The sequence below is a fragment of the Ailuropoda melanoleuca genome, chromosome 12 (assembly GCF_002007445.2).
Source record: "Ailuropoda melanoleuca isolate Jingjing chromosome 12, ASM200744v2, whole genome shotgun sequence".
Lineage (NCBI taxonomy): Eukaryota > Metazoa > Chordata > Mammalia > Carnivora > Ursidae > Ailuropoda > Ailuropoda melanoleuca.
Window position 1 is genome coordinate 7,085,162 of NC_048229.1, and position 26,955 is coordinate 7,112,116.

Sequence of the window (26,955 nt, forward strand, 5' to 3'; positions counted from 1 at the left end):
GACTCTGACCCTCCCACCTCCCTCTTATAAAGACCCTTGGACTTAAATTGGGCCCCCTGAATAATCCAGGATAATCTCTTCTCAAGTTCCTTCACTCAGTCTATCTGCAGAGACGTTTTGCCAAGTAAGGTCACATATTCGCAGGTTCTGGGGATTAGAACATGCACCTCTTCGGGGACCGTGACTCAGACCATGCCAGGCCGGCTCTAATTACTGGGAACTTGCAAAGCTGCAGGCATTTTACGCGGATGATCTCTCCGAGTCCTAGACCAAGCCTACAGGACTGTTTCCCATGGCAGAGAGATGCACTTACCACATCTATGCCCGTCCACATGACTCCGACAGCCAGACCCTGCCATTCCTGGCATGCCTGGGGGCTTTCGCAGGCCCCCAGAGCTCATTCTGCTGGTGCAAGAGGCAGATCAGGAGGGAGGGGGAATTAATGCCCTTTGGAAGCAGTCCTCAACTCCCCTGACCAACAGCAGTTGGAAGATAAATACCCTTGCTCCCTTGTCCCTCAAATGGGTAACAGAGGCCTGTTCCATGCTGTCCCCCATTTCCTCAGCTGCACTGGACTCCAGATGCCTACAGGGGAGCCCCTCCCATCTCACTTCCTATTTCCCTACCAATGTTTCCTGGGATCACCTCCCAAAGAAACTACTGGCACTCAAATGCTTGTCTTAGGGGTTGCTTTGAGGGGAACACACCAAGACAGGACAACTTCCCATTTCACAGATGAGGATACTGAGGCTCAGAGAGAGGAAGTGAGCTCCCCAGGAGTGAGATCCAAGCCCAAGCCCAACTAACCTGAGCTTAACTCCAACCACCTTTTTCCTGAACCTTCAAAACCCAATCCCGATAGAGGACAATCCCAACTAGACACAGCCTCTTGGCCTGAAGGCAGAAGAAAGAGGCATCCCACTCTCCGGAAGCCTCACCAAAGCCTCCTGAGGACCAGACAACATGGGCAGATGTCTTCGGCCATGGGGAAGACGAAGAAGCAGACACAGAGAGAACAAGGGCTCTACTCAAGGTCACACAATCTGTGAGTGGCAGGGCTGGACTAGGACCCACTGTTCTGAAGGACATTGGCCACCCTCAGGCCCAGACTTACAGGCACCATAGAAGGGCTTGTCGGTGGGGCACACAGCAAGGAAACCATCCTACGGGGGCAGGAGTAAGGAAAGAGAATCCCGCTCCTTGGATGCACTGGATATTAAGCTGTGGTCTCTTGCAGCCTGCCCAACCCTAGCACAAAATGGTGGCAGGAATCCCAACTGCTCACACTTAGAGGGCACGTATGCACCAAGCACACTACTCTAAACACTGCAAATAGAGCCTATCCAGTCCTCTCAGCCATCCTACCAACTACCTCCCATTCTCCTCATTTTGTGTGTGAAGAAACCAAGGTGGGGAGAGGTTAGGTCATTTGCCCAAGGTCAAACAGCAGGGCAAACTTCACTGAAGAGCGGAATAGGGATGAGCTGCCGGTCCAGCCCCCTTCCCCTGTCCTATTTTTAACCCATGGAAGGTATACTAGGTTGAATAGTGTTCCCTCAAAATTCAGGTCCACCCAGAACCTCAGCATATGACCTTATTTGGAAATAGGATCTTTGCAAATGGAATTAGTTAAGATAAGGTCATACCCGGTTAGGGTGGGCCCTGAATCCAAAGACTGGTGTCCTCCTAAGAAGGCCAAGAGAGAGGGACACATGGGGACGGAGATTGAGGCACATGAGGCGGAGACTGGAGGGAAACAGCTTTAAGCCAGGGAATGCCAAGGAAGCTGGCAGCCCCCAGAGGCAGGATACTCCCCCAGAGCCTTCAGAGAGCACAGTCCCACCAACACCTTCATTTCAGACTTCTGGCCTCTACAACTGTGAGAAAATAGATTTCCGTTGTTCCAAACCGTCCAGTTCGTGGCGCTTCATTACAATAGCCCCGGGAAATCTTTAAAGACTCAGGCCCCTGCTGAACTTTCAAACTTGACAACACACCACAGGTTTGCCCTTTGAGGGCCGAGATGTCCCAGCGCTGGGGAATCTGGTTGCACATCAAGAACGTCTATCCCTTCCAGAGGGGCATGTGAGCAGGCAGTACTGATGTGTGCAGCTTTTACCCTCTGGGCAAGCAGGCCAGGCCCGAGGCAGCAGGCAGGCACGGGCCCAGGACCTAAAAGAGCCTTTGTCTGGACATTCAAGTGGCCAGACCAGAAACTGGACTCCCAGCCAAGCACCTGCCAGGACATAAAGCCCTGACACACGGGCCAAATGCCCAAGCTGTACTCCCCCGCCTCCCCTTGGGGCACAAAACCCGAGGCCAGAGGGAGAAACGAAACCCCCTGAGGCAAGGCAGCCTGAGCCCACCGGCTCAGCCTCTCAGAGCCACGTGGCCTCGGCCGGCACCAAAAGCAGTGGCTGACGCTCTCACCAACACCACTGGTGCCAGGCCTGGGCAGAGCCCACCACGCACAGTGTTAACAAAGCCTGGTGTCACCCTCATTTTACAGATGGGGAGACTGAGGCTGGGAACCCGCTCATGGTGACAGACAGTTGGTCTCAAAGCCAGGACTCAAACCCAGGCAGTCTGTGATGTATCTTTCTTTTCTTCTTTCCCTTCTTCCTTTCCTTTTTTCCTGCTTTCTCTTTCTCTTTGTATAATTGATATATAATTCACATACCATAAAATTCACCCTTTCAAAATGTATAATTCATTAATTTTTAGTATATTCACAGAGCTGTACATTCAACACCTCTAATTCTGGAACATTCTCCTCACTCCAAAAGAAACCCCATACCCATCAACAGTACCCGCCCCCACCTCCCCTCCACCCAGCTCCTGACCACTAATCTGCTGTCTCTATAGATTTGCCTGTGCTGCATATTTCATATAAATGGAATCATACAATATGTGGCCTTTTGTGACTAACTTCTTTCACTGAACACAATGTTTTCCAGGTTCATCCATGTTGCAGCGTGTGTCACTACTTTATGCCTATTTATTATTGGAATAATAATCCACTGTGTGGGTGTGCCATTGGGCTCTTCCCTAACTACTAGTTATAAGGTCTCTCCAGTCGCTGTCCAGTAGATACTGCTGGACGGAGGTCGAGTGGACAGGACTGCTGTTTCACATGAGAAGAGGCTCTCTACTGACAATCCACCGAACACTACAGATGCAGGAGAGACCCCCCCCCACGCCTACGCACACCACCACACTTCCTGTTACCTGTAGTGAAGGACAAACCGACACGCCACAGCACCCAGGAGCAGGATGATGGTCAGGTAGAGCTTGAACTTCTCATACTCATCCTTGTAAGCAAATCTGCAGTGACAGACACCCCCAGGAAAGGTCATGTAACTATGACTATAGTTACAGTGATGTAACTATATCCCATCTGGGGGCAGAATCCTCAGCCCCATTCGATTCTTCCCCTAGCACCACCCACTGTCCACAAGAACCTTTTGGTCCCACTAAAGGAAAGCTCTGGCCTTGAATTAATGGTGATGATCAATTAAAGAAAGAGGACCAACGTGCAAAGCTTCCCACATCCCTGGACCCCTGGGGTAGGTCTCCGGGTTGCTGATGGAGATGTGCAGGGGATGATGGGTTCCTCCCTAACCAGCTACTGCAGCAGAAACACACGGCTCTACTGCCCCTGGGATGGACTGATTTCAGGTGGATGGTACCGCCTGCTTCCCAGGAGAACTGTGTGTTGATAAGAAGTGTAATGGAGCAGGAGCCGTTCTGTTCCCCCAACATACTGACTGCATGAAAAGAAGGAAGGAACCGTCCCAGGGTGGCCTCCCCACTGAGAAGGAGAGTGTCAGAAAGACCAAGAGCCAGAGCCCCAACTATTAAATTTTTTTATTTATGCAAAAATTCTAGCTAGGTTCATTTCTCCTAAGTTGAAAGAGCAAAATGCCTGGATTCCCTAAAGCCAGGTGGGGGGTCGGAGATACTTACTTGGCCTGGTTGCTGAGAAGGGTCACATTCACATTGCCAAGGACGAGATTTAAGTAGAGCCTGGAAGGAAAGTACCTGTGAGGGCTGACTCATTCCTTACCAGCCCTGGGAGTGGGCCCCAACCAAAAACGTTCAAACAATAAGCATGCATTGAGCACCGATGTTAGAAAACAGGGTGCTAAACTCAGCAGTAAAATTCTCACATGGAGAATAATGGCTAAGTAGAGAATGTGACAACTATGGCACACAACAGTCATGACTAACCCATTTTCCCCCATTTTAGCTGGCTCAGAAACCATATTTCCCAGGCTCCCTTGCAGCAAACGTGAGCATGTGACTAAGTTCCAGCCAATGAAGTGAAGAAGGCATGTGTACAATTCCTAGGTCAGTTTAAAAAGCATTCTTTTTAAAATTGAAGTATAACCTACAGTATAGTTTATGCCCAGCTTCTTTCCCCCAATATTATGTCTGTGAGATTCATCCACGTTGTCTGTATATAGTATGCCCCTGAGTGGAGATACCACAACTTATTTCTTCATTCTACTACTGACAAACACTGAAGTTGTTTTCAGTTTTTGGCTAATAGAAATACAGCTGCTGGGGCGCCTGGGTGGCTCAGTCGTTAGGCGTCTGCCTTCGGCTCAGGGCGTGATCCCGGCCTTCTGGGATCGAGCCCCGCATCACGCTCCTCTGCTGGAAGCCTTCTTCTTCCTCTCCCACTTCCTCTGCCTGTGTTCCCTTTCTTGCTGGCTGTCTCTCTCTCTCTCTCTCTCTGTCAAATAAATAAATAAAATCTTAAAAAAAAAAAAAAGAAAAAAAGAAATACAGCTGCTGTGAACGTTCTTTTTTTTTTTAACTGAGATATAATTCACATACCATAATGTCACTTTTTTTTTTTTTAAGTTTTATTTATTTAAGCGATCTCTATACCCCAGGTGGGGCTTGAACTAACGACTCTGAGATCAAAAGTTGCACGCTCTTCCGACTGAGCCAGCCAGCCCCCCCCTCCAATAACAGCAGTGTTTTCAAATATACAACTTCAGGGTTTCCAGTATATTCACAACATTGTACAACCATCCCCATTACTTAATTCTAGAACATTTTCATCATCTCAAAAGAAAGCCCATATACTGTGAGCAGTTGCTCCCTTTCCTCCCTCCCCCCAGCACCTGGCAACCACTAATCTACTCTACATCTACAGATTTGCCTATTTTGGACATTTCATACAAAAAGACTCATGCAACATGGGGCCTTTTGTGTCTGGACTCTTTGCTGTCAACATTCTTATGCGTGTCTATTCAAGGGCAGAAGCACTCATTTCCACTGGCTATACATAAGACAGGAGTGGAATTTCTGGATTATAGAATATGTGTGTTTTTGGCTTCACCTGGAAATGGCAAACTTTTTTTTTTTTTTGTAAAAAGCATCTGCTTGCCCTCCACTTCCTGAGGATGTGACGGTGCGAGCCAGCTCTGGGAATGCAGATGGGGACAACTCCCTGAAGGGTGGTAAAGCAGTGAGCTGGAGTTGGAAGGGCCCCCAGTCCCTAGATGACTCCATGAGCCCGCCACTCTTGGTCCACTCACCTCTGGACTGCTATGTATGAGAAGAGAAACCTCCCCCTTGTTTGAGCCCCCATATTGTTGGGCTTTTGTTACAATAGCCTGTACTCTAACGGCACTAATAAAGGTGCAAGTAAAGGGTTATGAAATCTCGGGGGAGGTAGGGTGTAATTCTACAGAGGGAAAGGGGTTTTGGAAGGGCTTCATTGCGTTGGTAACATCTGAACAGGGCTTTGAAGGATAAGTAGAAGGTTGAGAGGAGAAAAGCAAACGGAAAAGTCTACTTTCTCACTCTGAGTAAATTCTAGGGGCATTTCCGGTCTGGTGTAACTGGAACACAGGTGTAAAAAGAACATAAAGTTCTTTTCACCTAGCGATACAGTCCCTACTTCCTGAAAGAGCTGTGACATTTCCCTTCAGAGAATCTCTTCCCTCCAGGTCCTAGGCTAAGGCACAGGACCCAGGCTTAGCCAATCAGAGCAGTGCATCCTCCTGATTGGGTTAATAAGGGTCATATGTGACACACTGGTCACAGGCCAATGAGACTCAGTCCTAGGACTTTTCCCAGAACTACTAAGAAACAAAGAGGCTTTCTCTACTGGAACTGCTAAGCTGGAAGAAAGCAAACCCAGAGCTCCTGGGGCCAGCTTGGATAGAAAAGTCTCCCTAAGAACAAAACACACATGGCAAAGGGAGTAAAAGGAAAGCTCACTGATAGACAGAGCCTAACAGTATCATTTGATACTGAAGCAGGATCCAGCCAGACCCACAGCAACATCCGCACTTTTAAGTTACATGAGCCAATAAATCGCCTATTTTTTTTTTAAGCATTTTGAGTTGGGCTTTCTGTCATTTGTAATCCAAAGATTGCCAACTGATGTAAAATGCACGGAGGAGACTGGAGCTGGGAAAGTGGATCTGAGCCACATTGTAAAAAAGGTCATGCGGTTTCATTCTATGGAAAATTTTCACCACCCAACTCAGGGAAATTTTCACCAAATATGGCAAAAGAGGAGAAGCCAAGAGGAATGGCTTCAAGTGTAAAAGGGCTAGTAAGCCTCCTGATGGGGGCTTTGACTCAGTGCTAGGCCAAAGCGGGAGAAAGGGCCACAGGGCAGTGATGGGAGCGCACTTAGCAACCCACCTCAGGTTTCGATACAACACTGTCTGATCTTGCTCTGGGACAGGTGGCAGTGATGTCACTTGAGGGAGGAAATGGGACTTCTCCAAAGGAGGAAGACAGAAAGAACACAAGCTCTGGAGTCAGAGTGTTCACATACAAACCTGGGCTGTCACCTGAGCAAAACACCCCCTAATGTCTTTGAACCTTGTAGAATTTGGATACCTGGGTCTGACTCACCAAGCTGTAGACAATTCAAGAGCCCCCAGCACAATGCTAGGCATACAGCAGGCGCTAAATGTTTGTTCTCAAAGGAAAAAAAATAGAGAGAGAGAGAGAGAGAGAGAAACCAAGAAATAGACTCTTAACTACAGAGAACAAACTGATGGTTACCAGAGGTGAGGGGGCGGGGGGAGTGAACAAGGTGATGGGTATGAAGGAAGGCACTTGTGATGAGCACTGGGTGATGTATGGAAGTGTTGAATCATTCTATTGTACACCTGCAACTAATATAATACTGTCTATTAACTATACTGGAATTTAAGATAAAAATAAAATAAATAAATGTTTGTTCTTTGGGAGAAAACATCTTTCCTCTTAACCTCGGGTGGCACCAGGCATGTGGCAGGTGCTAGAAACCAGATCTTGTACCTAGTTCCTCACAAAAGCCCTCTGACAGTCACCAGGAAGGTCACCCTGAGATCCCCTCCTGCTCCATGGACGAACGTATGAGGAAGACTCCTTCTCTTTTCTGCCCTTGCTTCCCTTCTTTCCCCTCAACCTCAAGCTCCAGCAGGGAGGTGGGAGTCACACAGACCAGGTACTCTAAGCCTGGGCGTCTGCCCGCAGCAGGGATGCGATAAGTTCCCAGCTCCTACCCATTCTTCTTGGGCAGGTAGGCCTCCATGTCGAAGAAGATATTCTGCCGCTCCTTGATGTTGGCACTCATCTGCTGAATGAGCTCTGCCTCCTCCCGACTGGCATGCTTCTTGTACCTGTTTGGTCAGAGGTGTGGGCATAGGAGAAGCAGGGCTGTTACTCAGAATGGAGGAAGAATGTGGGAGCTCTGGGCACTGCCCTCCCGTCTTTCTATCTCGATGCTTCTTACAACCTCAATTCTCCCTCTGCACCCTGTGGGTTTGACACTGGGTCCCTGCTAGCCTTGTGACCTTGGGAAAGTCCTTTTACCTCTTTGCCTCATTTTCCATACCTGAAAAACAGGGGTAGCATCAAGCCTACCTCATGGACAATAATGTGAGGACTGAGTGAGTACACCAAATATAACACATTTAGAATGATCCTTGGTATCAAGGATCAGTATGAGCTCAATGGACCTCTAGAGGCAATACCACGCTTCTGACTCTTCTAAAAGAAAAGTCTGAACATTAGTAGAAGGGCAGACAGGAAAGTGCTTTAAAAGTATTAGCAACCAACTGATCACTGTCTGTTTTTCCTTGGTGATATTTAACTCTCAAAACCAGAAAAACAAGCCAGTGGACACCCTCTCAGAATAGTAGGTGTGTCCTCTTGGGTCAACCTTCTAACCCAATGGTTCTCAACTGGGGATACTTGGCAACACCTAGGAACATTTTGTTTGTCAAACAGGGGTGGAGGGTTCTATTGGCATCTAGGGTGTAGAGGCCAGGGATGCCGCTAAACATCCTAGAACACACAAGACAGACCCTGCAGCCGAATTATCAACAGTGCCAGGGTCGAAAAATCCTAGACTGATAAAGACTATTGAGTCTTACCATCAGTAAGATATGTTTTTCCAAGAGTGGCGGTGTCGTTACATGGAACCATCCACACTCTTACTCCATGACTAATGGGCCCCCATTTCCAAAATGGTCACCCAAGATTAGAAATATAATCAGTAATGTTTGCAAAAATTGTCCACAAGGGAAGGGAAGAATTGACCAAGAGTTACACACTATGGTGTGGAGTTAGCTAAGTCAACTGGGATAAGTCACTCAGAGCCTCGGTCTCCTTGCTTTCCTGGGGATCACAGCAGCCACTGGACTCCTTCACCTATGGGGGATGAAAGCACTTCCCAAACCATGAAGGCATGAGGACTAAGAAGTGAACATACGATCGTGGCCTCAAGAACTGAACTAAGTCGTGAGCTCAAGTATTTCCCTCTGGGGATGCCAGACTTCCTACCACCTCCACCAAAGACCTATAACAACTTTCCTCTGGAAAACTACCTCTCCTCCTCTTTCCCCCCTCTATATAGTTCCAGTAAGGCTATCCCAGCCCCCAGGTCCATAAATTAAGCGCATGACCTAGTCTTGCCTAACCAGAGTCTCAGCGATTGGTTCACAAATGAGCACGTGACCAATTTCAGCCAACTAGGATCACACCCAGAAGTTTCACTGAAAAACAAGTTATTCTGCTGGGTAACCAAACCAAACCAATAGGAAGTAAGGCTGGAGGATGTAAGTCTGGAAGATATAAGTCTGGCACTGCTGGTAGCCATTTCAGTCAGGGGAGGCGGCTCAGCCTAAGGGTGAAGCCAATCTAGAGAAAGACAGAATCTAGAAGTGGGGGCGGGAGGAGAGACAACAGATTCCTAAAAACAACTTTTGACCCCTGGATCCAGTAATGTCTGAAGCTACTTCTGTTTTTTTCCATTAAAATTTCCATTCTCTGCTTCAGCCAGCTTTGAGTTGGGTTTCTGTCCCTTAGAACCCAGGGAGCTCAGCCTCGCCTACCTCTGGAGTGCGTGCTTTAGGTCCTTCAGACGCGTCTTCTGCTTGCTGATGGAGCTGCTACACGAAGTCTGGAGTGAGGTCAGCTCCTCCAGCTTCTGCTTGTAGATCCTGTGGGTTTCCTGAGGGATGGAAGAGCCCAAGCAGGGTGTATGGGAGAAGGTGAATGGGTCGTTTTTCACAGTTGGACATGACTGTGGAAGTCAGTTTGACAGCTGAGATGACGCACAGCTACTACTATCAAAGATGCGGCTTAGACAAGTAGGACTGGAAGTAGGGTAGGTAGCAAGGCACCGTACTTGTGTAAGAACTATTTTTTTTTCTCCTACCCCAGTTCCTCCTTCCTAATAGCAATAGCAACCAAATATGCCTCTGAGAGGCATACCTCTCTCATCAACCTCTTCTTGGTCCAGATGGTTTGAGGAGAGCTAACAGTCTCCATGCCAACAGCGGTCATGTGATCCAGGCCTGGCCAATCAATAACCTCCAATCCCCCAGCCACTGACTGGTTCAGAGGTAGACACATGGCTGAAACTGGGCCAATGAGAGTCAGCCCTGGGACTCTGGTTTAGAAGTATTGGTTTAGAAACGCCCTCCTGCTGGGTTTGCTAATCTGGTAGAAAGTGCACCTGGGGCTGCTGAGCAAATGAAGCCTAAAAGGAAAACAGAATTTCAGCACAGTGCAAGACAGAATTCTCACAGCATCAATTCACCCCTTAGATCTAACCAGGTCTGAATGCAAGGCTCTTGGTGATATGAATTAATAAATTCCTTTTCACTTAGGCCAGTTTGAGTCGGGTTTCTGATCCTGGCAATGAAGACAGTTCTTGCTATGTCAACTAAGAAAAGGACGCACCTCTTCCTTTAAAGCCAGCCTTCCCTACCCCAACGCCCTGGAAATAACCATTCAGGGCCACAAGCCCCGGGGAAATACAACAGGCTTTACCCCAAGGCAAGGAGGATGAATACAGCAACTTCTCCATCACGCTGCCCCAGCACACCTCCCCCAACATTACACCATATGCTCAGAAACAACCCCCTCCCTCTAGAGTTCTGGTAATCTAAGACAAGCACCAGCAATGTGGAGGAAACAATATGAGAGACAGAGACGATGAAATTAGAAACGATAATCCAATGAACATATTTAAAGTGTCTGTTTTCATGGGTGGTAGAGAAATGTATTTACCAGAGGCAGAAAAAAAGGGGATGGTCAAAGGGTGAGACCAGAGCCTAAACACTCATATGTGCCAAGAGGGGTCTCTAGATATGACAGTCAAGCCAGAAAATAAAGATGTGAAGGCAATGAAGTGAATAGATAACAATTAGGAACATCAAAGAAAACTTTGAGCAAGTCTCCCCTGACCCTGAGATGAGAGGGCTTGGTTTCCTGAATTCACACAGCATCCTCGCTCTCTCCTTCCTGGGTCCCCGGGGAAGAAAATCATGTCTTTCATGTAATGTTTTATTTTTTTTTTTAAAGATTTTAATTTATTCATTCGACAGAGATAGAGACAGCCAGCGAGAGAGGGAACACAAGCAGGGGGAGTGGGAGGAAGAAGCAGGCTCATAGCGGAGGAGCCTGATGTGGGGCTCGATCCCATAACGCCGGGATCACGCCCTGAGCCGAAGGCAGACGCTTAACCGCTGTGCCACCCAGGCGCCCCATAATGTTTTATTTTTAAATAATTTCAAACTTGCTGAAGAATTGTAAGAATAGTATGAAGAACTCCCCTATGCCCTTCACCCAGACTCACTATGTTGGCATTATGGCATACATATTTGCTTTATTCCGTGTGTGTGTGTGTGTGTGTGTGTGTGTTCTTTTTCTATATCAGCCATCAGTGAGCTACAAGCTACAGGCCAAATCTCCAGCCACCAGAATTTGTACGGGCAGTACGCTAGAAATGGTTTTTGCCTGGTTGAAAAAAAAAAATCAAAAGAAGAATATTTCACGACACGTGAGAAGTATATGAAATTGGAACGTCGGTATCCATAAATAAACTCCATTGGAGCACAACCACACCCATTCATTTACATATTATCGCGGCTACTCCGGCGCTACAACAGCACAGTGAGTAGTTGTGACACAGACCATATGGCCCGCCAAAGCCTAGAATCCTCGTTACCTAGACTTTCTGCCAAAAAAAGTTTGCCTACTCCTTTCTAAACCATTTGGGAGTTGGTCACAGACAACATGCTTCTTTACTCTTAAATACTTCAGTGCATATCTGCGAAGAACACGACATTCTCAGGGCGCCTGGGTGGCTCAGTCGGTTAAGCATCTGCCTTTGGCTCAGGTCATGATCCTGTGGTCCTGGGATCAAACCTGGGGTGAGGCTCCCTGCTGAGTGGGGAGCCTGCTTCTCCCTCTCCCTCTGCTGCTCTCCCCACTCCTGCTCACTCTCTCTCAAATAAATAAATAAAATCTTTAAAAAAAAAGGACATGGCATTCTCTTATATATCCATAGTACAATGATCAAATCATCATATTTCTTTAGGCTCCTTTAGTCTACAACAGTTCCTCAACTTTTCTTTGTCTTTCCTGACATGGACGTTTTTAAAGGGTTCAGTCCAGTTGTTTTGAAGAATGTCCCTCCCACCTGGGTTTGTCAGATATTTCCTCATCAGTGAATTCTGGTTATGCATTTGGGGCAGAAATGCCATTAAAGTGATGCTGTGTCCTCGGTGTCTATCAGGAGGGACACAGTGTCTGTGATGTTAACTTTGATTGCTTGCTGCCCACTGCTTTCTCCATTTACAGTGGCCAGGTTCCCCTCTGTAATTAACAAGTAATCTGTAGACAGCGCAGTGTGATTTACTCCCTTTTGAATTCCTTGGCCCTCTACGTTCAACTCATCTGCTAGTAATAAAGGAAACCCTCCAGAATGGGACAGGAAGGATGGGGGCAGAGAGCTCCCAAGGCTTTGAGCAGGTGGGGCTTCTGAACCAAGAGTCCCCGGAAACAGCAGCTGCGGCTCCTGGAAGATAAAGGACCATGCTGCCTCCTGGCACTCTCTGGTGCTGGGTCCCACCACAGAAAGATAAGATCAAGACTGCAACATCAGCAGCCAGATGCTCACCAGGCCCTCTTGGATTTAAATTAATATTTAATTTCTTAAGTAAAACATGAAGACATTATCCTCGTTAAAAATTAAAACACTACAGCTATGGCTGAAGGTGGCTACGAATATCCCACATCCTGTATTTTCCCCTTTCTCCAGAGATAACTACTGTTACCACTTTCTTTAGACTTCCGTCTGTGTATTCTTCCAGACTGTAGTCTACTTATCTATGCATTTCTATATTCTATATAGACCTATTTCTATATATATATGCACATATATATGAAAAATACACACTTGCAAAAATGAGTTGTTCCTAGTACTTATTCTCCTTTACTTCCTTTAGTAACAGGACCCCACTGAGTAGCAGCTGGGCATGTGGCCACCCACTAACAGACATTTCCCAGCCTCCCTTGCAGCTATGTGTAGCAGCAGGACTACGAGTTAGCCAAAGGGATGCAGGTAGAAGTGATGTGTGTAGGTTCTGAACCACATCTTGTAAGGAGCTGCTTGCCCTCCACTGTCCATTTCCCTGGCTGGGATACGGCGACAACAGGTGCAGTTACCTTGAAACCAGAGATGGAAGCCACATGATGTCAATGGCAAAGTCCAATGTCCCTTCCTCAGCCAAGCTGTAGTACAGCCTCGGGTGACCTCATGTGACAGAGCTTCCCACCTGTGGTGGTTTTAAAACATGATCACCCGTTCTTTAGCACTCCTCACATAAACAGGTGGGATCTCTGTTCCCACCTCTTAAACATAGACAGGCTTGTGGCTGGTTTGACCAATAAAATATGGCAGGAGCAACACTACAGTCTCTGGGAAAAAAGTCATGCAAGGCCATGTGGCTTCTGCCTTATTTGCTGGAACACTTGCTTTTAGAGCAAAGAGTCCAACTACCCTTAGGCCACCATGCTGTATGGAAATCCTAACCACATTGAGAAGTCACATGTAGGCACTCTGATCAATAGTCCCAACNTATTTGACAGAGATAGAGACAGCCAGAGAGAGAGGGAACACAAGCAGGGGGAGTGGGAGAGGAAGAAGCAGGCTCATAGCGGAGGAGCCTGATGTGGGGCTCGATCCCGCAACGCCGGGATCACGCCCTGAGCCGAAGGCAGAAGCCCAACCGCTGTGCCACCCAGGCGCCCCTGGAACACTTGCTTTTAGAGCAAAGAGTCCAACTACCCTTAGGCCACCATGCTGTATGGAAATCCTAACCACATTGAGAAGTCACATGTAGGCACTCTGATCAATAGTCCCAACTAAGACAAACATTCTTGTCATTTCAGCTTAGATGTTTAGATGTGTGGGTAAAGAAACCTCCAGATGATTCCAGCCACAGCCATGTAAGTTACTCCCAGCCATTCAAGTCTTCCCTGCTAAGGCCTCTGACATCATAGAGCACAGTTAAGCCATTCCCGTTATGCCCTGTCCAAACTCAAGGCCCACAGAATCCATGAGCAAAATGTAATTATTGTTGTTATATACAGCAACACATAACTGAACACCACTTACTCTGGACCACACCTCCCTTTGGACTGTTACATGAGAAAAATGCTGCCTCGTTTAAACCTTTTTTTTTTTTTAATTTGGGGATCTCTTTGTTATAGCAGCTTAGCTTATATCCTAAAGCACATACTTTTGATTTTTAAAAATATATTAACAACATCAGAATATAGATATGATGCCACAAGTTTCTTTTTCTCACGCAACAAGATGACTTGAAGATCTACTGACATAAGAATGTATAGATAGGGGCGCCTGGGTGGCACAGCGGTTAAGCGTCTGCCTTCGGCTCAGGGCGTGATCCCGGCGTTATGGGTTCGAGCCCCACATCAGGCTCCTCTGCTATGAGCCTGCTTCTTCCTCTCCCACTCCCCCTGCTTGTGTTCCCTCTCTCGCCTAGCTGTCTCTCTCTCTGTCAAATAAACAAATAAAATCTTTAAAAAAAAAAAAAAAAAGAATGTATAGATATACTTCATTCTTTTTAGGGCTATGGAGTATTTCATGCTATGGACATACTACAGCTTATGGCATCATCCTATTGCTGGATATTTAGGTTGTTTCCAGTCTCTGCCTATAACCAACAATGCAACATTAACTATTATCCTTGCACTGCCTCCCTGGGTATACACACAACCATCTCTCTAGGGAAGAGAAGGATCGCTGGGTCAGAGTGTACAGCCTTGTTTTAGTGTAATAGATCTTGGCAAACTGCCCACAGAGTGGCTGTACCAATTTACACTCCCACCTACAGCTTATGTCGACACTTCACCAACACTCAATGACATCTACTTTTCTACAGCGCTTCTCTAATCTCTGCTGGTCATATTTTCTGCTCAAACCAAAGGCATCAGATCAGTAAGGATAGGAAGTCCGTGAAGTCCGTGAGCCTTCCCACAATTTTGTTCCCTGCATATGGAGTTACTCCTGCTCCCCTTTGGTTCTTTCTCTCTGCCATCAGCTAGAACCACTTCCCAGGGGAGATCCTATATTGGAGACCATGCATCTGGTCCACTCTTGTCTTTAGTTACAGACTGAGGATTTGTCAGCTCTGAGGATGTGGGATTGGGGGGGGAGGTGTGGGGAGAGTTAGAAACAGGGCCCTTAGTGTGACATACTCTCCACTCCCAGGGCATTCCTCACCCATGCCCAGACTCTGTGGATTCCACCTCATACCAGTCCCACAAGCAGTAGGAAGGTTATCAATTATTTCTTAGATCTTAACTTTTCTCCAGACAGCTACCTCTTAATCTCTCTCTTTAACTGTGGTAAAATACATATGAAATTTACCATTTTAATCATTTAAAATTTCCAAGTTTTTCCTAATTTTAATAAAACACATATAAAAATTACCATCTTAATAAATTTTAAGTGTAGGGGCACCCATGTGGCTCAGTCAGTTAAGTGACTGCCTTCAGCTCAGGTCATGATCCCAGGATCCTGGGATCAAGTCCCGAGGCGGACTCCCTGTTTCAGCAGGGAGTCTGCTCCTCCCTCTGCCCCTCCTGCTCATGCTCTAATAAACAAAATCTTTTTTAAAAATGAAAATAATTTTAAGTGTACAATTCAGTGGTATTAGATATGTTCACATCATTGTGAAACCATCACCATCATCCATCTCCAGAACTTTTTCATCATCCCAACTGTAACCCCAAACCCATCAAATAATAACTCCATTTTCTGTTTCCCCAGGCCCTGGCAACCACCATCCTACTCTATCTCTGAATTTGACCCTCTAGGTACTTTATACAAGTAGAACCATGTATTACTTGTCTTTTTTTTTTTTTTTTTTGAAAGCCAAACAGAAGAGAATATAGTTTAACTGAATCATACAACATGAGAACCCTTCTAGTTCTTCAAAATTTATGTCTGATTTTGCAGAAATATTTTGGGAAGAAAATGCAGGGAGCTTTTTTGGGGGGCGGGGGGGGGATAAGTGATTATATTTTTTCAAAGTTCCAGATAGTTAACATACAGTGTTACATTAGTTTCAGGTGTACAATACAGTGATTCAACAATTCCATACATCTCCCGGTGCTCATCACAAATGCCCTTCTTAACCCCCATCACCTATTTAACACATCTACCCACTCCCCTCTCCTCTGATAACGATCAGTTTGTTCTCTATATTTAAGAGGTTGTTTCTTTCTTTTCTTTTTTTTTTTTTTAAGATTTTATCTATTTATTAACAGAGAGAGAGACAGCCAGTGAGAGAGGGAACACAGGCAGGGGAGTGGGAGAGGAAGAAGCAGGCTCCCAGTGGAGGAAACTGATGTGGGGCTCGATCCCAGAACTCTGGGACCACGCCCTGAGCCGAAGGCAGATGCTTAACGACTGAGCCACCCAGGCGACCCCAAGAGGTTGTTTCTTGATTTGCCTCTTTTTTCCCTTTGCTTGTTCTGTTTCTTCAATTCCACATATGAGTGAAATCATATGGTTATTTGTCTTTCTCTGACTTATTTCGCTTAGCATAATACCCTCTAGCTCCATCGACATCGTTCCAAGTGGCAAGATTTCATCCTCTTTTATGGCTGAATAATATTCCATTGTATATGTAGACCACATCTTCTTTATCCATTCATCATTCGATGGACATTTGGGCTGCTTCCATATCTTGGCTATCGTGAATAACATTACTATGAACATTTGGGTGTATAAGTATGTTTGGAGTCCCTGATCTCAGTTCTTTTGGGTATATACCCAGAACTGGGATTGCAAGATCAAATAGTAATTCAACATTTAATATTCATACCATTTTCCGGAGCAGTTGCACCATTTTACAACAGCTGTCTCTTGAGGCACTGTCCATGGGTGGTTCTGGGAGGTGGGGTAGGGAATACAATTCTTGTCCTCCCTTGGAATCCCTGCTATCCTCTGCACACGAGGGTGTCTCCAGAAGACCCTCAATGAGACCTGTGCTTTGAAACGGTTCTTCCAGGAGCAGGATGAGCCACTGCAGCAATCCAGTCCTGGCTTTCATCCAGTCAGCCTTGAACCTGTAGCCTGAAATGGAACTGATCACCATATGGAAGCCTTCTGTTGTTTTTGCCAACTAGGCAGCCATTCCCCTTCTGGTTAATGTCTCCACAGTCTCTTTGGAAATCCAGCCCTCCCCACACTCAGTTACTAAAATCTGGCTAGGAATGGGATTGAACCCGCCCCAGGTTCCAGGGCATATGACCTGGGCCTGGCCAATCAGAACATCAGCCTCTGGACCCAAGCGGCTGATTCAGGGACAGGCATTCAAAACCAACAAAACTCAGCTGGGGCGGGGTGGGGGGGTGGGGAGCTTTTACCAGAACTGCTGAAAAAGAGAAGCTCTTCTTCCAGTAGTTTGAAGGAGGAAGAGCTCATGTGAGCCCAGAGCTAATGGAGCTGTCTTGCTTGAGCATGAATCCAACTGACGGGAAAACAGGGCAGAGTGAGATGAAGGCTGAGCCCTGATGGTTTCATTTGAGCACCTGGATCGACTCACACCTGAAGGTGGTATACCTTTGACTTCCCAATTACATAAACAAATAAATGCTGTTTTATTCTGTTTGGTTTTGCCAGTTTGGATTGAATGTCTTCATTTCAGAGGCAAGTGTCAGAATCTAGATTACAACGCGAAAGAACAGTTTTCCTTCTGGGCAAAGTCAACCACATCTGGTAAGAAGAGAAGCCACAAATCTTGGGACTCATTAGTACCAACCTCTTGCCCTGGGCACTATCATCCTGAAGACACCAAAAACAAGGACCTGGAGCCTCGTCGAATGAATCCTCCATCAAGACAGTAACTAAACAGGCACCTAAAAATGTAGATCTCTGAACAATCAAGTTGTGTGTTTTTCTACAAACCAAAAACCTAAGCCATCATTTTTTTTAAACAATTTTGAGGTATAATTCACATACCACAAAATTCATTCATCGTATGTGTACAGTTCAGTGATGCTTATACATTTACCAAGTTATGCAACTATTGCCACAGCCAGTTTTCGGACATTCCACCACCCAGTAAGATCCCTCAAGTCTATGACAGCATTCACCACTCCCCCACTCCCCTCCCTCCAAGCCCCTGGCAAACACTAACCTATCTTCTGTCCCTATGGATTTGTCTTTTCTGGAGAGTTCATATAAATGGAGTCATACAATATGCGGTTTGGGTCCTGGCTTCGCTCGCTTAGCATCATGTTTTCGAGGTTTATTCATGTCGTAGCATACACAAGTACCCCTGCTTTCTGAAAGTTCGTGTTATGCCATTTTGCTTTTATGAAAGACCGCCCTTAGTAAAATAATGGCTTTTCTCATAAAAGTGAAAATCCTCTTCAGATCTCTGTTGGTTAGCAAAAACAGGTACTAATGGAGGAGGTCTTTCGAAAAAGCAGTAGTGTAACTCGAACTTTCAGAAAGTAGGGGATACTCTGCGCTTTACGTCATTCTGGCTTATGAAAGGTTTCACCGGAAGGCTGTGCTTTTGGATAGCAGGGGGGAAGCACGTATTACTATGTTTTTACTGCTACTTAACAATAAAAATTTGGTATAGATGCATCACACGTCATTTATCCATTCACCTGTTGTCGGACATTCCAGTTATTTCCACTTTTTGCTATGATAAATAACACTTCCATGAACACCTACAAATCTTTGTGTAGACCTATTTTCATTTCTCTTGGGTAGATACCTAGGAATGGAATTGCTGGCCATATGGTAAATGTATGTTTCGCTTTTAAAGAAAATGACAAACTGCCAAACCACTATTTTTATTTCTAAACTTGGCAGCAGTGGACTGGAACATGGGAAACACCAAACACTGGGAGTCGGCCCTCTGCACACGGTGCAGGGAGTACCAGCGTATTAAATGTGATTGACTCCCACATCAAGTTGCTACCTCTAAAAATAACCCAGAGTGCTCGGGGCGCGAAAGCAGACACGCAGCTGCAGAAGAAAGCACTCCATTCGGGAGCACAAAGCAAACCCCCCCCATCCCCTAACCTGTCTAGTTCAAGGCCAAAGAAAAGAAACACACTTGATAGACTATCTAAGGACGGAGCTTCAAGCGGTTAAAAAAAAAAAAAAAAGAGGCTAATTATAAGCAAGGATTGCCAGTAAAGAATCAAATGCTAACTATATAAATTTAATTAAAATCTCCAAAAGAGAAAATACAAGCATAGTACACTACTCGATTCTGTAGCAAATAATATCTGCATGGTCCTAATCATGTAAATGACTGACAGTGAACCCACAGAGCTGCCTTTCTTTTTCTTTTCTTTCAGTTTATTTGTTTAAGTCATGTCAACACCCAACATGGGGCTCGAACTCACGACCCCGAGATCAGGAGTCGCATGCTCCTCCAACTGAGACAGCTAGGCATCCCAGAGCTGTTTTTCTTTAAAAGCCTTTTGGTAATCTTGGGTTACTTTTTGGTCTCCTGCTCATTTTATCATGAAATATTTCAGGCATACAAAAAAAAGACAAAAAATCATATAACTGATAGAAAAAAAACATCAGCACCCATATTCTCATCCTCAGTTTAAGAAATAATAATAGTGCACAGAGTTAAAAGCCCCCTAAGTATTCTTTCTAGATGGTATTCCTATCCTCTGCCCCCAAAGAGGGGAACCCCTTTGCTGGTTATTTCGGCCCCCATCCTCACCCCAGATCAATTCTTTCTCTGTGCCTGAGGAAGCTGACCCCTATGGACTGCATCTCCTGAACTCCTTTACCCTGCCTCCCGCTCGGGTTTAGCCAATAGGATGCACAGTGGGAAGAGAAGCTGGGGCATTTGTTCCTTCTGCCTCCTCTGCCTTGCGGAAGCCTTCAACCATGACAGCTCCTGAACTGCTGCTCTCCTTCCCCAACAACAGGCTTTGGCCAAGCTCTGGTGATGGCTCGCCTCCCTCCGTCCCTATCAGAACAAGACTAGCCCCAGCTCTAGGGGCCTCACCCTTAAACTGCCACACCTCTGTAAATAGTCTCTTCTTCTTTCTTCTTCTCTCTTCTTCTTCTCCTTCTTCTCCTTTTTTTTTTTAAGATTTTATTTACTTTTTTGACAGAGAGAGAGAGCACAAGCAGGCAAGAGGGAGAGGGAGAAGCAGGCTCCCCACTGAGCAGGGAGCCCAATACAGGCCTCGATCCCAGGACCTGAGCCAGTCACTTAACCAACTGGCCCACCCAGGCACCCCTAAATAGTCCCTTCTTTAAACTCCTTTCAGTGAGACCCTTCTGGGAGAGTCATTTGCTTCTCACCAGGGTCCTGCCCAATCTCTACCATAGTGAATCTGGCCAGTATCAGTCCCTTGTACTATATAAACATGTATCAGCAAGCAATACATAGTATTGTTTTGAATGTTTTTAACTTTATCCTACATTTCATACTATATATGTCTCTGCAACTTTCCACTCAATGTTGCTCTTCTTTCAAACACATTTATCCGTGTTGACACATGCAGCTCTAGTTTATTCATTCTGCTCATCATACCCCACTCTATGGAAGTTCAGTGGAATTATCCATTCAGAAGAACATTAGGTTTCCAGTATTTAGCTGTTACAAACAAGTGTTCTGAAAATTCTTCAATATCTCTACTTGAATATTTAACTTCGTGGATATGTATTACTTCTAACCACACAGGATGGATTACAAGACAGGGAGAGACAGAAGCACTAACACTGGCTCTGTGAGCTGGGATGCCCATACCTCCTCTCCTACACAGCTAATTACCATCCTTTTATACCACGTATAGAAGACACAAACAAGCGAGTTTCTGTTGGAGACTTAGGCAATCTGCTGCCTCTCCTGTTCTCTGAGGCCCCAAGCTCTGCCCCAGTGGGAAGATGAGGTTAATGACTCCAGGTCTCAGCATGGCTGTGAAACATCTGGAAACACCCGCTCAACACCACTTGGCTAAATCAAAAGATCCAGAACTGGGGAGTCACAACCCAAGTCCACATTTATTGCAAGAACTGCCAGCGATGGAACCGCATGGCATTTTCAGACAGGGGTCCGGCCCAGAAGCATTGCCAAGTTGGCGGGCAACCCCGCAGGATGCAACAGAGGCAAGGCCACCACCAAAACATGGTGCCTGAGAGCAGTGCTCTCCTCTCGTGGCAAGTTTTTGAGAGATTACATTTATATAATTCTCTTTACAAGGACTCAAGTTCAAATAAAGACTTCTGGATGCTGAGTATACTTCACTAAGACTCATCACCATGAAAACACCACTAAGGATGGCAAGTTGACTTCACCGCAACGGCATCAATTCTGTATTGGAAAGAATCCTGAGTCCTGTGCCAGGACTGATCCGCGATGTGTTACAGGAGCAGCAAGTGTGGGTATTAGACGTGGGTGTCAGACATTTGGGAGGCAGGAGAACCTAACTATTCATATCCAGAATCTGTCGCTTCTTAGCTAAGTCATGTAAGCTCTTTGTATCTCAGCTTCCTCAGCTCTGAAGGGGTTAGGAGATGAGGTATATGTAACAGGCCATATACTGGTTTATTTTTGAAAATATGTTTTATTGAGGTATAATTTACATATCAATTCATCAACTTTCAGGTATACAACTCAAAGAATTCTGACAAATGTATACAATTGTGTAAACACCACCACAATCTAGGACATAAAACAGAGGTTCGCAGACTTTGCTGGTTCACCGTGCCCTTTGCGTCTCAGTACACTTTCCACAGGCCTCAGGCCAAATAATTGAAAAGTATTTATGTCCTAACAACTTAGTAGCCCTTTGGGGGGAAAAAAAGGAATATGAAGAAATTGACAAAGACATTTTTTATTTCAGTCCAAAATAACCAAAATTATTTACTAACGGAATGTGTGTGTCTATTGGGCTCTACACAAATTCTCAAGCCTTGGAATCAGATTGGACACTGTCACCCTCATTTCTTTTTCCACACGATTTTCACACAGCACTTGATTTTAATCATAGATCACTAAAAACCTAACTTTACAAAGATATGACATCATCAAAAAGAATGTCGTGTGATCTAACGTGCAAGCGTGAACTAACCCTAAGTTGGCAGTTTAAGCGGTGTATGACAGACGTCATTGTGTTTCCCTTGAAAACTGTAATTATCCCATAGTGTCCCTGGGAGCGTGATGAAGCTCCTTGGGGGTACCTTGACACAGTCTGGGAATTACAGATATAGACTGTTTCTATTACCCCATGCCCCGAAAAATGCCTGTCCAGCATCCCTCTCTCTTTTTTTACTACCAGTATTTTCATTTTCCTTTATAGGACTATCCCTCCCTCATTCTTAGTTTGTATGGTTTGTGTGGCCCTCATTTCAGTCCTGGGCTCCAGGGGAGACATGTAACCAAGGCCCAGCCAATCTGTGCCACAGTGACTGGTTAAGAAAGGGATAATCATGTGACCTGAGTCAGGACAATGAGAGTTGGCCCTGGGACTCCTGCTGGAACTACCAGGAAAAAGATGTTCTGTTTCAGCCAGATTTGCTAAGCTGGCAGATGTCAGCCTGGGGTTGCCAGTGCACATCTTTGCCACAACATGGGAGAGACTTCCTGAGAATAAGGCTGATATAGAAGAAACAGAGAGGGGGTGCCTGGGTGGCTAGTTGGTTATGTGTCCAACTCTTGTTTTCGGCTAGGGTCATGATCTAGGTGTCCTGGAATCGAGAAACGCCTTCAGCTCGGAGCCTGCTTGTCCCTCTCCCTCTGCTCCTCCCCCGACTTGAGCACGCGTGCATGCTCCCTCTCTTGCTCTCTAAAATAAATAAATAAATAAATAAATAAAATCTTTTTAAAAAGGAAGAAGAAGAAACAGACACACAGAAACATCATTGGATCCACCCTGGCCTGAAGCCCTTTTGTCAGTGGGCTTCTCAATATATGAGCCAATAAACTCCTTTTTTTGGCTTAAAGCCAGTTGAACTGGGTTTCTGTCACTTGCAACTAAGAATCCTGACTAACGTATTATATATATGCAATATATACATATATATAGAGAGAGAACAGTGCTTTACTGCATAAACATTTATATTACATATTACATATATATATATATTTATTGCATATATAAAGCACTGTACAAATGAAACGAGACCCCACAAGTTCAAAAGTTTCTTCCCAAAACCAAGAGCCTCAGGATACTTTGGGAGCCCACAGTGTTAGGAACCCAAAAAATATCTGATGTACACAGCAGACCTGGGTTCAAATTGCAAAATTCCATGACTTTCAAGTTACTTAACATCTCTTAGCCTCAGTATAAAGCAGGGTTGTCATTTAGATTAAATGGAATAATCCATGTATCATACAGTTAGCTCTTACTGTTATTATTGTCAGCCTTTGTTTTTGTAGATAAAGAAACTCGAGCTCAGAGAGATGGCTTGCCAAAGGTTAGATACTAGACAGGGGCAGGCCTCAGGCCTGAACCGAAGAACCGTGATTCCCTGTCCAGTGTTCTTTCCACACAACGCACTTCTAAAGAAAGAGACCCATAAGGCAATGCAAGATGGAAAAGAAACAAAAGCTTATGAAAGTGTACCCAGGGCACAGACCTGCCTTAGGTAGTGGTTAAGAGTATAGACCCTGATGTTCAACAGCCTGGGTTTGAATTCTGACTCCAGTACTTACAAGACATGTGACTTTGGGTATATGATTTTCCCTCTGTAAAATGGGATAAGAGGATCTGTTTCATAGGGCTTTAATAAAATAATACTGACCTTCTTGCTTCTACCCTGTCCCTCTCATGTCTATTCTACACACAGCAGCCAGAGGAATGCCCGTTTCATTGGTAGGAAAAGCCAAAATCTCTACAGTGGCCTACCAGGCCCCTGCATTTCTGTGAGGTCAGGTTTAGGGAAAGGCCTCTTCAGGCCACCTCCTTCCTGGATGGGGAGGGATGGGGTCAGGTTTCCAGTGATGCAAGTCAGGAAACGCTTATTAAATCACCTGCCACAGTGTCTGTAAGTGACCTTCTGTGGTCACACCACAGGCCACAGGGCCAAACATGTGCCGGTCTCAAACTGATGCTCAATTCACCAGCATGGCTGAAACCCCAGCCAGCCAAAACCAAAGTCCCCATAGCCACTTGACCTTGCCCCTGAGTCTAGTGAGGCCTTGGCAGATACAAATCAAAAGAAAACAGATCCTTTCCTCTAGAAAGTCCCAGAGATTATGACTATTCTGGTGCAGGGATTCCAAAGACCTTTTGAATCCTCTAGGGTCTGACAATCAGGTTTCCTCTTTCCTCCCTTCATTTGAAAAATGGAAGGAGAGGTGAAACACGGAGACATTAGGTATGACCCCAAGAAAGACAGAATCAGAGAGATACAAACATGAAACCCACAAATCCCAGATTCTGAGGCAGATATAGGAAAATTAAGATAGACAGGAATTTTCTGGTAAAAAAAATTAATCCTTCCTTTCCAGTTCCAATCTGTCCACCTGCCTACCTGTTGTGACCTCCTTGCTCCCCAATAAATGTGTCATATCTGCAAGTCTGTCCAACACATACCCAGTGACAATGTACACCCTACTTATTATACACATATCCCAGAAACCTTCATCTTGGGAGTTCAAAGCTCTCATATTTATTTTGGGGGATGTGGAGAGGGGCGTCCCAGCACAATGACAGACATCCGAACTAAGCATTTAGAGTACTAAGTTCTAGTAGCAGCTTTACCACTGAAGAGCAGTGTGATCCCAGGTGAGTGAATTAGATTCTCAAGCTTCAGCTTCCTCATCTATGAATTGAAGACAGAGACAATGTTTTTGCTCCCGTCTATGACCTTGACTCACGGGAGACTCTGTGGCCTTCCATCCATCACTGGCCTCTGATCCGGGAGATGTCCACCAAAGCCTGAGGCCAGCAGGGTCCCTCTTCCCCAAAGGCCCAGTCCATTCCAGTTCCCCCATTGCTGGGGAACTGAGTAGGGGACACCATGGTTTCCCTCCACTCAGCTGTTCTTCAGCCCTTGCTGCGCACCAGGGGACAAAATCCAGAATTCCCAATTCCTCTCTGTCCCTCACACACCTGACCCCCAAAGATACCAAGTAAGAACACAACAACAAATCAAATGTCTCCTTTGCAAGCTGTGCCTGCCAAGACTAGCTATCTAATTGCTGTTGATTGCATTAATTGCACAACTCTGAAGTGTTAAGACAACTCCTCCTCCTAGTGAAAGGCAGGGCAAGGGAAAGGAATTCAGCAACAAAAGCTCCACACAGTAAAACTCTTCTCCCACTCCCGGCCCTACACCCCTTCCATGGCTCCACAGCTGAACATGACCCGAGAGCCCAGTAGGACAAAGTGTTAAGAAGCAGCTGAATCTTCTTGTTGGGACTGGAGCCAGAAGGATCCCCTGGGAACTGGGTGGGCCCCAAGCCCTAGACCTGAATGAGAGGGCACCAACCCATACGTGCCGCACAGGCCAAGAAAGGCATACCGGTTCTGGATACTTTATTCTTTGTTCATGCCTAAAACAGACCCCTCACCCCCACTTTCCTGCTCCGTCACTGCAGCACCCCTCTCTTTAAACATCAGAGCCTACTGCCTCAGGTCGAGAAGACCCATCACAGACAATCTCTTCTCCCCTCCTGTGGACACTGTAAGAGGCCAATCAGCTGGAGATGAGAGCTACACGGACAGGGAAAATGTCATTGCTCCAGCCGAGGATAGGAAGAAGTGCGTGGCTATGCAATGTGATTTCGGGCAAACAGAATCCAACTTCAGAGAAAACAAATACAATCTAGTAGCTGGAGAGGAAAGAGCCCCATCTCCAAAACTCGTCCAGGAGTCCCTCTTGGCCAACCCCAAGGTTTCATATGAGGTGTCTCTAGTCACCTGAGTTGGAAGCTGAGACCTCTCTGAACCTCCTTTCAGGAACAGCTCCTCCTGCCAGGACCCCCCAGGGGCAGTGCCATTCTCTCAAGGGGGCTCTTTTACATCTGCCCTCACCCTACCCCATATAGGGTGGGCCAGATGGGGGAGGGCTGGGAGCAGCCTCTATCACTGAGGGAGGCAACCCGGCTGTCAGAACTGACAGATGCCATCCACAACGCCAAACTCAGCCTGCAGCAGCGGCACAGAGGAGGGCATAGACTCCAGAGCCCCAAAGACGCAGAACAGCAGTCCCTAATCCCTGAGCAAAGCCTAGGGGCTCTAGGTGAATAGTTCCCAAGCACATCTCTCAAAATGTAGTTGCAGAAGAGAGGGCTGCCCCGCCAGAATAGAGGAGAAGTTGAGCTGCCAAAAGCAGGTGGACACGGATGCGGTTAGGGGAGACCCCTGCGGAGATGGGGGCTGGGCTGTTCTGTGAGTCCCAGCACATATCTGGCCCCCTCGGGCCTCCCCCACATGACACACCTGGAACTTCCCCTCAGAGGCCACAGACCAACTTTCTGCAGAGAAGGAGGTGCGCGGAGCAAAGAGCCGGTGCGAAGGCGAGGTAATGGGGAGCTTCGACCGGGCGCCCCAAGTGGATGAAGAACTGAAGTGCTGGGAGATAGGAGGGTGCTGGCCCACGCGGACCACCAGCCCCCAGTGCCTAGCCAGGGGCAGCCCCCAGGGCCCTGACGGTCCCCACCGCCCCGGCTGGGTTAGCAGGAAGGGGAAGGCACTGAGGAGTTGCGCGACCAGGTGGCCCGGCCCTACCTGCAATTCCTGAAATTCTCCCTCCAGCTCGTGCCACTCGCGCTCGCAACGCTCCAGCTGGCCGGACATGGTGCGGCGGTGCGAGGCGGCGGAGGCGGCAGCTCACGCAGCGTGGCGCGGGCGGCCACCAGCACCCTAGCGCGTCCGCCCGCCGGCCGCCTTCGGAGGTACCAGCTGTTCCTGCGCAGCCGGAGCCACGCGCGCACCTGACGTCACAGCCCCCGCCCCAGCGCCCGCCCCACCCCTTCGCCGGGAGGCGGGGCCTCGCGCATGCGCACGCACCTCCCCACAGCTCCGCCCCCGCGTCCCCCGCGCGCCGGCTGGGGGAGCGCTGTGGCTTTGCGGGTCTTTGGCAGGGTCTGTTGCTGCCCCCTTGAGAATGCTTCTGAGCTTCCAGTCTTTCCAAGTTGAGGCTGGGGAACTTGTCCA

At 46.7% G+C, this 26,955-nt stretch overlaps 1 protein-coding gene across 4 annotated transcripts in view; it reads right to left on the minus strand.

Annotated features, from left to right (window-relative positions):
• Window positions 1-26,746, minus strand: part of TMEM120B (transmembrane protein 120B) — a 40,695-nt gene extending 13,949 nt beyond the window's left edge. The window contains exons 1-6 of one of the 4 annotated variants that reach the window (XM_034637920.1): window positions 26,527-26,746; window positions 16,677-16,927; window positions 9,360-9,478; window positions 7,527-7,643; window positions 3,967-4,026; window positions 3,229-3,324 (exon numbers count right to left, since the gene is read on the minus strand). In XM_034637920.1, coding sequence (XP_034493811.1) covers window positions 3,229-3,324; window positions 3,967-4,026; window positions 7,527-7,643; window positions 9,360-9,478; window positions 16,677-16,904 — 620 coding nt within the window. In that variant the 5' untranslated portion in view covers window positions 16,905-16,927; window positions 26,527-26,746. Of the gene's footprint in view, window positions 1-3,228; window positions 3,325-3,966; window positions 4,027-7,526; window positions 7,644-9,359; window positions 9,479-16,676; window positions 16,928-17,615; window positions 19,958-26,526 lie in introns of those variants that run through there. The other 3 variants (XM_034637919.1, XM_034637922.1, XM_002913120.4) reach the window with 3 other exon arrangements.
• Between the last annotated feature and the right edge of the window lie 209 nt (window positions 26,747-26,955).